We start from the raw sequence: 13,516 nt of genomic DNA on the forward strand, positions 1-13,516 counted from the left end.
GCCGAGAATGCAGTGCAGTACCTCATAATGCCTACGGTAACCGTGGCAGTGAAACTGTTGCAGCACAAGTATAACGTGCGATGAGACTTTTTCCTCTCATGCGTCGTGATCCTGTTTTTACATGAAACGCACCGCAATGTGTCACTGTGATCATAGCCTAAGGCCCTGTTCACACTTGAAAACGAAATTGCGATTTTGCTTTTATTTTATTTTTTTTAATGATTTTTCATCGTTTTCGTTTTGTGATTTTGATCCTACTGAATGAGAGAGTCAGCCTCACACATAGGTTCTGATCTCCAAACCTAAACTGTCATTGCAGCAGGCTATACAAAATGTTATTGCTGCAAATGTGTGAGTAAATTCTGCACAGCTCTCTAACATCTCATGGCTGTGAGGCTCAGACAATAGGAAATAACTGGGATACAACAGTGTAGTAATGCTAATATAGCCTGGTGATTCACTGCACCATCATATGGTTCTGACCATTAAGAATTTCCTAAAACATTTTCAGTGACTCGCAATTTATTTATTACAGTTCAGAACACTGTGCTACCAGCCCCTGAATAGTGTGCAACAATATTAACCAATCCGCGCTCCTGCGCATGCGCAGTACAAGCTCCCCCTCGGGCTCCGGCGGAAATAGCCAAGCTTGCACCTGTGCAGTAGAGTGGATTTGCAACGACATATACTGTAATTGCGTTCGTGTGCGTAATGCAGGACAAACTGGAAAGCTGTGCAATTTAAAATGCCTGGAATATTGTGAACAGTCACAGCGAGCGTTTCATGAGCGAGGCTATATATTTTAATAGCCTGCAGAGTCGTGTGCATTTTGCTGTCAGCGGAAAAACGGGCACAATGACATCTAGTGTGTTTCTGGCCTTAATCTAGATCGGTTCTCTGATAGCTTTTTAGATATTTAACACTAGTGGTACCCACTGACCATGTAGCCTACAGCGCTCATACATTTAATCTGTCACATCCGTACAACATCCTTATCAAATACAGGGCCAGGAGGCCGGCCTACACTGTCCATCCAGCAAATACAGGGCTAGGAGGCCGGCCTACACTGTCCATCCAGCAAATACAGGGCCAGGAGGCCGGCCTACACTGTCCATCCAGCAAATACAGGGCTAGGAGGCCGGCCTACACTGTCCATCCAACAAATACAGGGCCAGGAGGCCGGCTTACACTGTCCATCCAGCAAATACAGGGCCAGGAGGCCGGCCTACACTGTCCATCCAGCAAATACAGGGCCAGGAGGCCGGCCTACACTGTCCATCCAACAAATATAACTGAATCTCTCCCAAACAAGCAATAAATAACCGCCATGTAGCCCCAGACTCACTAGCTGGGCTATCCTTGCTGACCTTCCATCAGCCACAGCTCTCTGCTGTCCTCTGCTGGCTCTACTTACCGCTCGCTGTCTGGTCCTGAGTGCATCTTGGATTCGTTCAAATGACCAAAAATATGGTAAAAAATACCAAAAATATGGTAAAAAATACCAAAAAATATGGTAAAAAATGTCACTGGATATAGCTAGTCGCTAATAGATCAGTTGTATTAAAGAAAATCGCAGACTGGAAGTCCAAAGAGCAAACTAACAGCAAAAAAACCAGGAGAAAATGTGATAGACTCCCTCTTGGTCAAGAGCTGGTTAGTGAGTGAGGGTCACCTGCCACTGTCATCTCATGGCACCAGCCACTTAGCCCCGCCCCTCAGGTCACCCGCCCAACTGCCAAATGGCTGCAGCAATATGGTTATTTCACTGTACAGATACTGTAGGCCCTACAGTATCTGTACAGTGAAATAACCATATTGCTGCAGCCATTTGGCAGTTGGGCAGTGTAGGGTATTCAAGAGCTTGCTAGTGAGTGAGGGTCACCTGCCACTGTCATGTCCTGACACCAGCCACTTAGCCCCGCCCCTCAGGTCACCCGCCCAACTGCCAACAAGCTGCAGCAATATAGTTATTTCACTGTACAGATACTGTAGGGCATTTCTACTGTTATAATTACATCTAATATGGGAATAAATGAATAATTATGCATCTATCTGGCCTACCTATCTAATCTTTATTCCTGCTGTCTCATTTTTAAGATGTTACAATGTTACATTCTTTAGTTTCTCAGAAAATTGACTACACCTCTCACATTTTTGTAGCTATTTAATTACATCTTACATGGGCAGGGCCGAGCCTGGGCGGGTGCTGCGGGTGCAAGGCACCCAGGCGCCTGCCTCTGAGAGGCGCCGCCCGGCCCCGCTCGCCCGGCCCCGCTCTCCCCCTGTGGCCGCCGCTTCAAGCTCCCTCCCTCTAGCCGCCGCGTCAGACCTCCATCAGGCGGGCGGGCGCTAGGACCTAGCACGCCGCACTGATATGCGGAAGTGACATAACTTCCGCATATAGAGCGGGTGCGTCCGGCGCCCTTTTCCTGGTCGGGTCGCCCGCTGATTGAGGTCTGACTAAGGGCTGCTGAAAGGTGAGGGGGGAGCGGAGGAGGGAGCGGCGGCGGCGGCGGGGCGCGCTCCTGTCCGTCACTAGCTATCCTGGGCACAGATACCACCTGGCTACCTATCCTGGGCACAGATACCACCTGGCTACCTATCCTGGCGCACATACCCCCTGGCTACCTATCCTGGGCACAGATACCACCTGGCTACCTATCCTGGGCACAGATACCACCTGGCTACCTATCCTGGGTGCACATACCCCCTGGCTACCTATCCTGGGCGCACATACCCCCTGGCTACCTATCCTGGGCGCACATACCCCCTGGCTACCTATCCTGGGCACAGATACCACCTGGCTACCTATCCTGGGCGCACATACCCCCTGGCTACCTATCCTGGGCACACATACCCCCTGGCTACCTATCCTGGGCGCACATACCCCCTGGCTACCTATCCTGGGCGTACATACCCCCTGGCTACCTATCCTGGGCGCACATACCCCCTGGCTACCTATCCTGGGCGCACATACCCCCTGGCTACCTATCCTGGGCGCACATACCCCCTGGCTACCTATCCTGGGCGCATATACCCCCTGGCTACCTATCCTGGGCGCATATACCCCCTGGCTACCTATCCTGGGCGCATATACCCCCTGGCTACCTATCCTGGGCGCATATACCCCCTGGCTACCTATCCTGGGCACATATACCCCCTGGCTACCTATCCTGGGCGCATTTACCCCCTGGCTACCTATCCTGGGCGCATATACCCCCTGGCTACCTATCCTGGGCGCATATACCCCCTGGCTACCTATCCTGGGCGCATATACCGCCTGGCTACCTATCCTGGGCGCATATACCCCCTGGCTACCTATCCTGGGCGCATATACCCCCTGGCTACCTATCCTGGGGACATATATCCCTGGCTATATATTCTGGGGACACTGTCTGTTTGTCATTATGTGCATTTGCTGGTGAAAAGCTGTCTTCTTATGTGCATTTTCTGGTGAAAAGCTGTCTTCTTATGTGCATTTGCTGGTGAAAAGCTGTCTTCTTATGTGCATTTGCTGGTGAAAAGCGGTCTCTTGTTATGTGCATTTGCTGGTGAAAAGCGGTCTCTTGTTATGTGCATTTGCTGGTGAAAAGCGGTCTCTTGTTATGTGCATTTGCTGGTGAAAAGCTGTCTCTTGTTATGTGCATTTACATGGGGAAAAGCTGTCTCTTATGTGCATTTAGTGGGGAAATTTTGTCAGTAAAAATAATCTTTTGTCAGTAAATTTTTAGGTATTTGTCAGTAAAAAAATAACGAGAAAGGTTGGCAACACTGGCAGGCTGCGCGGCGCAACAGGAAAGATACAGGCAGCCCACCTCACGCTTGGGCTTGGCGGGGGGAGGAGCCTACGACAGCGAGAGTAGGGTGGCCGCAGGCAGCCATAAATACGCAGTGTGTGACTGCGTCGCACTCGCAGAGCCTCTCAGCCTGAGTCAGTCCAGAGACTAGCAGACTCGCAGGAAGCCAAAGCCAGCCAGGAGCAAGCCCATGGAAGAGGGGTAGGAATGGGGTATCACATGCATGCGGAAAGAGGTGGAAGGTGTGGGTGTGATTAGGCAGGACACTGGTGTGGTTATGTTGTTGGGCGCGGTAAATTTAACCACTCCCATAGGCGCCAGAGAAAATCTTGCACCCAGGTGCCAGGCACCCCAGGCTCACCCCTGTACATGGGACAACACTGAAGATATGACACTTTGATATAATGTAATGTAGTCAGTGTACAGCTTGTATAACAGTGTAAATTTGCTGTCCCATTAAAATAACTCAGCACACAGCCATTAATATCTAAACCAGTAACAGTGAGTACACCCTTAGGGCTTGTTCACACCTAGGGCCTTTCACAGAGTTTTTTTAAGCGCCAGTGATTTTCAAAATTGCCTTAGGAGCGCTTGTGCAATGATTCGCTATGGGACAGTTCATATTGGCGCGTTTCATCCGCTTTCCGCTCAGCAAAGCGCTGCATGTACCACTTTTAGGGCAATTTTGCTAAAATGGAAGGTATAGGAAAAACCTTCAAATCGCTTTATTCTTCGACTGCGTTCACAATTTTAAGAATAAATACATTGTATTTATTATTTTCCAGGTGAAAGCGTTCATTTCCTGACTGACGTCAGGAAGTAAAAAAACAGAATGGCTGTGCAAAAGCGCTTTGTACAAAATCGCAGCGCGCAGTGGAGGCACAAAAAAACGAAAATCGCTGCCATCAGCGATTTCGATTTTAGATGTGAACAAAGCCTTAGTGAAGAATAGGGATGGCCCAGCTTTGGAGAACTCATGGAGAAGCACATGATCAGTTTGATCAGCTGATAGATTTATAAGGCTCTGATTTGCTGGTCATGATCATGTGTTACACCAGGAAGTCATCACAGCAAATCAGTGGCTTACAAATCTTTCAGCTGATCAAACTGATCATGTGCTTCTCCATGATTTCTCCAAGGCATCTCTAGTGATGAATGGCAAAATTGTGCCCATAGTGTCAATATTTTGTGTGGGCACCAATATTTTCCAGCACTGCCTTAAGTGGTTCGGCCTATCTGGACGAGCTTTCTCATCCAGATAGACACTGCTGCTTTGCCTGCGTGGTGCGCGGCTGCGCGCACCCGCCGCTAGCCCCCTGATCAGTGAATGGGAATATAATTCCCAACAGATCTAACTTCCCTGCAGAAATACCGACGCTTTCTATCCAGAGAGCGCGGTATTTCTGCCCCCAGGAAACTTCTCCTCTGATTTTTAGTTCCTGGATGCGAGATCGTTCACATCCAGGACTTTTTTCACTGTGGCCATCTTGTGGCAAAATAGTAAACTGCACCCACATACATTTTTAACCACTTGAGGACCGTGGGCTTTACCCCCTTAAGGACCAGGCACTTTTTTTTCCATTCAGACCACTGCAGCTTTCACGGTTTATTGCTCGCTCATACAACCTACCACCTAAATGAATTTTGGCTCCTTTTCTTGTCACTAATAAAGCTTTCTTTTGGTGCCATTTGATTGCTGCTGCTATTTTTACTTTTTATTATATTCATCAAAAAAAGACATGAATTTTGTCAAAAAAATGATTTTTTTTTAACTTTCTGTGCTGACATTTTTCAAATAAAGTAAAATTTCTGTATACATGCAGTGCGAAAAATGTGGACAAACATGTTTTTGATAAAAAAAAAAAAACATTCAGCCTATATTTATTGGTTTGGGTAAAAGTTATAGCGTTTACAAACTATGGTGCAAAAAGTGAATTTTCCCATTTTCCAGCATCTCTGACTTTTCTGACCACCTGACAGGTTTCATGAGGGGCTAGAATTCCAGGATAGTATAAATACCCCCCAAATGACCCCATTTTGGAAAGAAGACATCCCAAAGTATTCACTGAGAGAAATAGTGAGTTCATAGAAGATATTATTTTTTGTCACAAGTAAGTGGAAAATGACACTTTGTGACAAAAAAAAAAAGTTTCCATTTCTTCTAACTTGCGACAAAAAAAAAATGAAATCTGCCACGGACTCACTATGCTCCTCTCTGAATACCGTGAAGTGTCTACTTTCCAAAATGGGGTTATTTGTGGGGTGTGTTTACTGTCCTGACATTTTGGGGGGTGCTAAATTGTAAGCACCCCTGTAAAGCCTAAAGGTGCTCATTGGACTTTGGGCCCCTTAGCGCAGTTAGGCTGCAAAAAAGTGCCACACATGTTGTATTGTCGTACTCAGGAGAAGTAGTATAATGTGTTTTGGGGTGTATTTTTACACATACCCATGCTGAGTGGGAGAAATATCTCTGTAAATGACAATTGTTTGATTTTTTTTTACACACAATTGTCCATTTACAGAGATATTTCTACCACTCAGCATGGGTATGTGTAAAAATACACCCCAAAATACATTATACTACTTCTCCTGAGTACGGCGATACCACATGTGTGGCACTTTTTTGCACCCTAACTGCGCTAAGGGGCCCAAAGTCCAATGAGTACCTTAAGGATTTCAAAGGTCATTTTTGTTTCAAGACTACTCCTCACGGTTTAGGGCCCCTAAAATGCCAGGGCAGTATAGGAACCCTACAAATGACCCCATTCTAGAAAGAAGACACCCATTGGCATTCCGTTAGGAGTATGGTGAGTTCATAGAAGATTTTTTTTTTTTTTTTGTCATAAGTTAGCGGAAATTTATTTTAATTGTTTTTTTTTCACAAAGTGTCATTTTCCGCTAACTTGTGACAAAAAATATAATCTTCTATGAACTCACCATACTCCTAACGGAATACCTTTGGGTGTCTTCTTTCTAGAATGGGGTCATTTGTGGGGTTCCTATACTGCCCTTGCATTTTAGGGGCCCTAAACCGTGAGGAGTAGTCTTGAAACCAAATGTCGCAAAATGACCTGTGAAATACTAAAGGTACTCATTGGACTTTGGGCCCCTTAGCGTACTTGGGGTGTAAAAAAGTGTCACATGTGGTACCGCCATACTCAGGAGAAGTAGTATAATGTGTTTTGGGGTGTATTTTTACACATACCCATGCTGGGTGAGAGAAATATCTCTGTAAATGACAATTGTTTGATTTTTTTTACACACAATTGTCCATTTACAGAGAGATTTCTCCCACTCAACATGGGTATGTGTAAAAATACACCCCAAAACACGTTATACTACTTTTCCTGAGTACGGCGGTACCACATGTGTGACACTTTTTTGCAGCCTAGGTGCGCTAAGGGGCCCAACGTCCTATTCATTTTGAGGCATTTGTTTTCTAGACTACTCCTCACGGTTTAGGGCCCCTAAAATGCCAGGGCAGTATAGGAACCCCACAAGTGACCCCATTTTAGAAAGAAGACACCCTATGGTATTCCAAGGTATTCCGTTAGGTGTATGGCGAGTTCATAGAAGATTTTTTTTGTCATAAGTCAGTGAAAAATGACACTTTGTGAAAAAAAAAAAACCAATAAAAATCAATTTCCGCTAACTTTTGACAAAAAATAAAATCTTCTATGAACTTGTCATACACCTAACAGAATACCTTGGGGTGTCTTTTTCTAAAATGTGGTCACTTGTGGGGTTCCTATACCGCCCTGGCATTTTACGGGCCCAAAACCGTGAGTAGTCTGGAAACCAAATGTCTCAAAATGACTGTTCAGGGGTATAAGCATCTGCAAATTTTGATGACAGGTGGTCTATGAGGGGGCGAATTTTGTGGAACCGGTCATAAGCAGGGTGGCCTTTTAGATCACAGGTTGTATTGGGCCTGATCTGATGGATAGGAGTGCTAGGGGGGGTGACAGGAGGTGATTGATGGGTGTCTCAGGGGGTGGTTAGAGGGGAAAATAGATGCAATCAATGCACTGGGGAGGTAATCGGAAGGGGGTCTGAGGGGGATCTGAGGGTTTGGCTGAGTGATCAGGAGCCCACACGGGGCAAATTAGGGCCTGATCTGATGGGTAGGTGTGCTAGGGGGTGACAGGAGGTGATTGATGGGTGTCTCAAGGTGTGATTAGAGGGGGGAATAGAGGCAAGCAATGCACTGGCGAGGTGATCAGTGCTGGGGTCTGAGGGCGTTCTGAGGGTGTGGGCGGGTGATTTAGTGCCCTAGGGGCAGATAGGGGTCTAATCTGATAGGTAGCAGTGACAGGGGGTGTTTGATGGGTAATTAGTGGGTGTTTAGGGTAGAGAACAGATGTAAACACTGCACTTGGGAGGTGATCTGACGTCGGATCTGCGGGCGATCTATTGGTGTGGGTGATCAGATTGCCCGCAAGGGGCAGGTTAGGGGCTGATTGATGGGTGGCAGTGACAGGGGGTGATTGATGGGTGGCAGTGACGGGGTGATTGACAGGTGAACAGTGGGTTATTACAGGGAAGAACAGATGTAAATATTGCACTGGCGAATTGATAAGGGGGGGTCTGAGGGCAATCTGAGCGTGTAGGCGGGTGATTGGGTGCCCGCAAGGGGCAGATTAGGGTCTGATCTGATGGGTAACAGTGACAGGTGGTGATAGGGGGTGATTGATGGGTAATTAGTGGGTGTTTAGGGTAGAGAACAGATGTAAACACTGCACTTGGGAGGTGATCTGACGTCGGATCTGCGGGCGATCTATTGGTGTGGGTGGGTGATCTGATTGCCCGCAAGGGGCAGGTTAGGGACTGATTGATGGGTGGCAGTGACAGGGGGTGATTGATGGGTGATTGACAGGTGATCAGGGGGATAGATGCATACAGTACACAGGGGGAGGGTCTGGGGAGAATCTGAGGGGTGGGGGGGTGATCAGGAGGGAGCAGGGGGCAGTTTAGGGCTTAAAAAAAATAGCGTTGACAGATAGTGACAGGGAGGGATTGATGGGTGATTAGGGGGGTGATTGGGTGCAAACAGTGGTCTGGGGGGTGGGCAGGGGGGAGGGGTGTGAGGGGTGCTGTGGGCGATCAGGGGGCAGGGGGGGGGGGAAATCAGTGTGCTTGGGTGCAGACTAGGGTGGCTGCATCCTGCCCTGGTGGTCCCTCGGACACTGGGACCACCAGGGCAGGAGGCAGCCTGTATAATACACTTTGTATACATTACAAAGTGTATTATACACTTTGTATGCGGCGATCCGGGTGCTAGTAACCCGCCGGAGCTTCCGAACGGCCAGCGGGTTACAGCGCGAGGTAGGCGGAGCCAGTCCCCGGCGGCCGATCGCGCCGCCCATGCTCTCAAAAGGACCGCCGCCATTTGTCTATACGACGGTCCTTGCGGGATCCACTTTCCGGCCGCCAATTGTACAGTGGAGGAAATAATTATTTGCCCCCTCACTGATTTTGTAAGTTTGTCCAATGACAAAGAAATGAAAAGTCTCAGAACAGTATCATTTCAATGGTAGGTTTATTTTAACAGTGGCAAATAGCACAGCAAAAGGAAAATCGAAAAAATAACCTTAAATATAAGATAGCAACTGATTTGCATTTCATTGAGTGAAATAAGTTTTTGAACCCCTACCAACCATTAAGAGTTCTGGCTCCCACAGAGTGGTTAGACACTTTTACTCAATTAGTCACCCTCATTAAGGACACCTGTCTTAACTAGTCACCTGTATAAAAGACACCTGTCCACAGAATCAATCAATCAAGCAGACTCCAAACTCTCCAACATGGGAAAGACCAAAGAGCTGTCCAAGGATGTCAGAGACAAAATTGTAGACCTGCACAAGGCTGGAATGGGCTACAAAACCATTAGGGCCCTTTCACACCAGAGGGATTTTTCGGCGTTTTAACGCCACGGCCGAAGTTGGCGTTTTGCTAGGTAAAAGAAAGTCCATAGACTTGCATTTTACCTTTCACATCTAACGCGGCGTTTTGGAGCGTTGCGTTTCAACGCTCCCAGGAGCTTTTTCAGGGCGGTTTACAGCCGAAGTTGGCTGTTGGCGTTTTAATGATAGTCAATGGAAAACGCCAACTTCAGCGTTTTCAAAGCCTTTTCAAAGCGTTTTACAGCTATCTTGTTCACTGATTTTTATAGAAGAAAAAAAAAAGGACGTTTTCATATGGGCTGTAAAACTCTTTCAAAACGCTTTGAAAATGCTTTGAAAACGCTATGTATTGGCGTTAAGCAAAAGGCTGACTTTCAGCCTTTTCTACCGCAGCCTCTAGTGTGAAAGAGCCCTTAGCAAGAAGCTGGGAGAGAAGGTGACAACTGTTGGTGCGATTGTTCGAAAATGGAAGGAGCACAAAATGACCATAAATCGACCTTGCTCTGGGGCTCCACGCAAGATCTCACCTCGTGGGGTGTCAATGGTTCTGAGAAAGGTGAAAAAGCATCCTAGAACTACACGGGAGGAGTTAGTGAATGACCTCAAATTAGCAGGGACCACAAGAAAACCATTGGAAACACATTACACCGCAATGGATTAAAATCCTGCAGGGCTCGCAAGGTCCCCCTGCTCAAGAAGGCACATGTGCAGGCCCGTCTGAAGTCTGCCAATGAACACCTGAATGATTCTGTGAGTGACTGGGAGAAGGTGCTGTGGTCTGATGAGACCAAAATAGAGCTCTTTGGCATTAACTCAACTCGCTGTGTTTGGAGGAAGAAAAATGCTGCCTATGACCCCCAAAACACCGTCTCCACCGTCAAGCATGGGGGTGGAAACATTTTGCTTTGGGGGTGTTTTTCTGCTAAGGGCACAGGACAACTTAATCGCATTAACGGGAAAATGGACGGAGCCATGTTCGTGAAATCCTGAACGACAACCTCCTTCCCTCTGCCAGGAAACTGAAAAAAAATCGTGGATGGGTGTTCCAGCACGACAATGACCCAAAACATACAGCAAAGGCAACAAAGGAGTGGCTCAAGAAGAAGCACATTAGGGTCATGGAGTGGCCTAGTCAGTCTCTGGACCTTAATCCAATAGAAAACCTATGGAGGGAGCTCAAGCTCAGAGTTGCACAGAGACAGCCTCGAAACCTTAGGGATTTAGAGATGATCTGCAAAGAGGAGTGGACCAACATTCCTCCTAAAATGTGTGCAAACTTGGTCATCAATTACAGGAAACGTTTGACCTCTGTGCTTGCAAACAAGGTTTTTTCCACTAAGTATTAAGTCTTTTATTGTTAGTGGGTTCAAAAACTTATTTCACTCAATGAAATGCAAATCAGTTGCTATCTTTTATTTAAGGTTATTTTTTCGATTTTCCTTTTGATGTGCTATCTGCCACTGTTAAAATAAACCTACCATTGAAATGATACGGTTCTGAGACTTTTCATTTCTTTGTCATTGGACAAACTTACAAAATCAGTGAGGGGTCAAATAATTATTTCCTCCACTGTATATATGGCAGTCGGGAAGTGGTTAATTAAAGAATTATAATATTTTACATTTAAAATAGGCAGTTTCCCTCCCACATCAAAAATTACCCACATACATTTTTTATAAAAAAAAAAAAAAATACAATAAGAAAAAAAACAAAAACAACATAAATAGTTACCCAAGGGTCTGAACTTTTTAAATATGCACGTCAAGAGAGTATGTTATTATATTATTTAAAATTATAAGCTTATAAATAGTGATGGACGCAAATTGAAAAAATGCACCTTTATTTCTAAATGAAATATCGGCACCATAAAATGTGATAGGGACATCGTTTAAACTGTGTAATAACCGGGACAGATGGGCAAATAAAATACATGAGTTTTAATTACGGTAGCGTATATTAATTTCAAACTATAATGGCCAAAAACTGAGAAATAATTATTTTTTTCATTTCTTTCTTAATCTTCCTGTTAAAATGGATTTAGAAAAAAATAAATCTTAGCAAAATGTACTACCCAAAGAAAGCCTAATTAGTGGCAGAAAAAACAAGATATAGATCAATTCATTGTGATAAGTAGCAATAAAGTTATAGGCGAATGAATGGGAGGTGAACGTTGTTCGGATGCATGAGATTTTCGGCACTGCGGCGCTGAACCGGTTAAGGAACAAGCGACACCCAAGGTAACCTAGAAATGAAAACGCATATATAAGTAGATAAATACTACTTCTACTTACATAACAGATGTATTGTGCTATCCACGTAATTATTCCTGTGAATTTTACAAAGGAAAAGCAGAAAATCCTATTCTAGGCAGTGGCCATCTTGCCAAGCTAATGCTGACATCATATCCTCCCTGACTCTTGTTTCCCCCCCTCCCTTCTCTTGCTCATTGTGTATTCATTAGCTGCCCTCCTCCCAGAGTCTTCAGACACTCCCACTGCGGTGTATACTAGGAAATGCTCTGTCTTTTTTTGTTTACATATCCAATCATTGAGTCACCTCAGCCTTGCTTGTAAACACAAGTAATCAGAGGGTGTGTCAGATAAGAAGCTGGCAGGGAAAATAATGGAAGAGGAGGAATATATTATAGATAAAAAGAACTCTCAGCATTCAACTCTTTGGCACTAGGGCCAGTGCTCCTAAAGTATGTGATAACTACAAACATAACAGCAGAAAAAGTTTTACAAATTTTGAATGCAGGATTAGCATCTTTATCACTTAATACACTCAGACCAGTTGCTGTTTAAATTTGATTTTTATTTTGACAATACCGCTTTAATAATCTTGGGATGTAGTTCTCTGTAGCGTCACAGGTTACCGCTGGAATCCTCTCAGATCGGAGGGTACATGTGCATTGCTGGTGAAGGTAGGATCTGGGTCTGCAAAGCATTTTTCCAGGCAAGAGCAGAGCTGCTATGATAGTGTGTTGGGGTCACACTTGTGCCATGATACTAGATAAGGCCACAGCGTCTGGCAGCAAGTGATGCTCAGAAGGGCGGCTATTTTTATCATTCATTTGTGTTAGCTGGGCCTCAAAGCCTTGTGCACATGATTCTGAGGGTGGAAATGCCAGGATTTTATTTCCTTCTAACCCCAGCAGTGTATTAGCCAATGGGCTTGTAAACATGTACATAGTTAGGCGGCAGCGGGGTTAAAGTGACACTGAAGCGAAAAAAAAAAAAAAAACTTATGATGTAATGAAGTGTGTGTGTGTGTAGTATGGAACATTAATAGAACATCAGTAGCAAAGAATAGAGTCTTATATATATATATAGAATATATATATATATGTGTGTGTAGCATGCTGCCATATTTGCAATTGCAAACCTCACACTGTATTTTAAACTATGAAACAGTGCAGAGCTAATGATCCTTTGAACTCCCCTGCAGTAAAACCTTATCTGAAGCTCTCTCAGGCCTAGTGCACACCAGAACGTTTCCGCTGCGGTTTGCGATCCGCCTGCGGGTGCGGATCCGCTAGGGTAATGTATTTCAATGGGCTAGTGCACACCAGAGCGGGAGGCGTTTTGCAGAAACGCATACTCCCGGGCTGCTGCAGATTTTGGATTACGGGTGCGTTTCTGCCTCAATGTTAAGTATAGGAAATGCGCAAACCGCTCTGAAAAACGCCTGTTCAGAGCGGTTTTGCCGGCGTTTTTGTTACAGAAGCTGTTCAGTAACAGCTTTACTGTAACAATATATGAAATCTACTATACTGAAATCCGCTGCAACAATCCGCAAAACGCTAGCAAAACGCCA

At 45.5% G+C, this 13,516-nt stretch overlaps 2 protein-coding genes across 5 annotated transcripts in view; one reads left to right on the top strand and one right to left on the bottom strand.

Moving 5' to 3' along the window:
• LOC137519617 (uncharacterized) overlaps positions 1-1,681 on the bottom strand; it is a 32,858-nt gene extending 31,177 nt beyond the window's left edge. The window contains exon 1 of the mRNA XM_068238591.1: positions 1,415-1,681. Coding sequence (XP_068094692.1) covers positions 1,415-1,440 — 26 coding nt within the window. The 5' untranslated portion in view covers positions 1,441-1,681. The remainder of the gene's footprint in view (positions 1-1,414) is intronic.
• The window catches only part of MPP7 (MAGUK p55 scaffold protein 7), a 508,595-nt gene that overhangs the window by 188,948 nt on the left and 306,131 nt on the right, over positions 1-13,516 (top strand). The window lies entirely within an intron of this gene.

The sequence above is a fragment of the Hyperolius riggenbachi genome, chromosome 5, assembly GCF_040937935.1.
Source record: "Hyperolius riggenbachi isolate aHypRig1 chromosome 5, aHypRig1.pri, whole genome shotgun sequence".
Lineage (NCBI taxonomy): Eukaryota > Metazoa > Chordata > Amphibia > Anura > Hyperoliidae > Hyperolius > Hyperolius riggenbachi.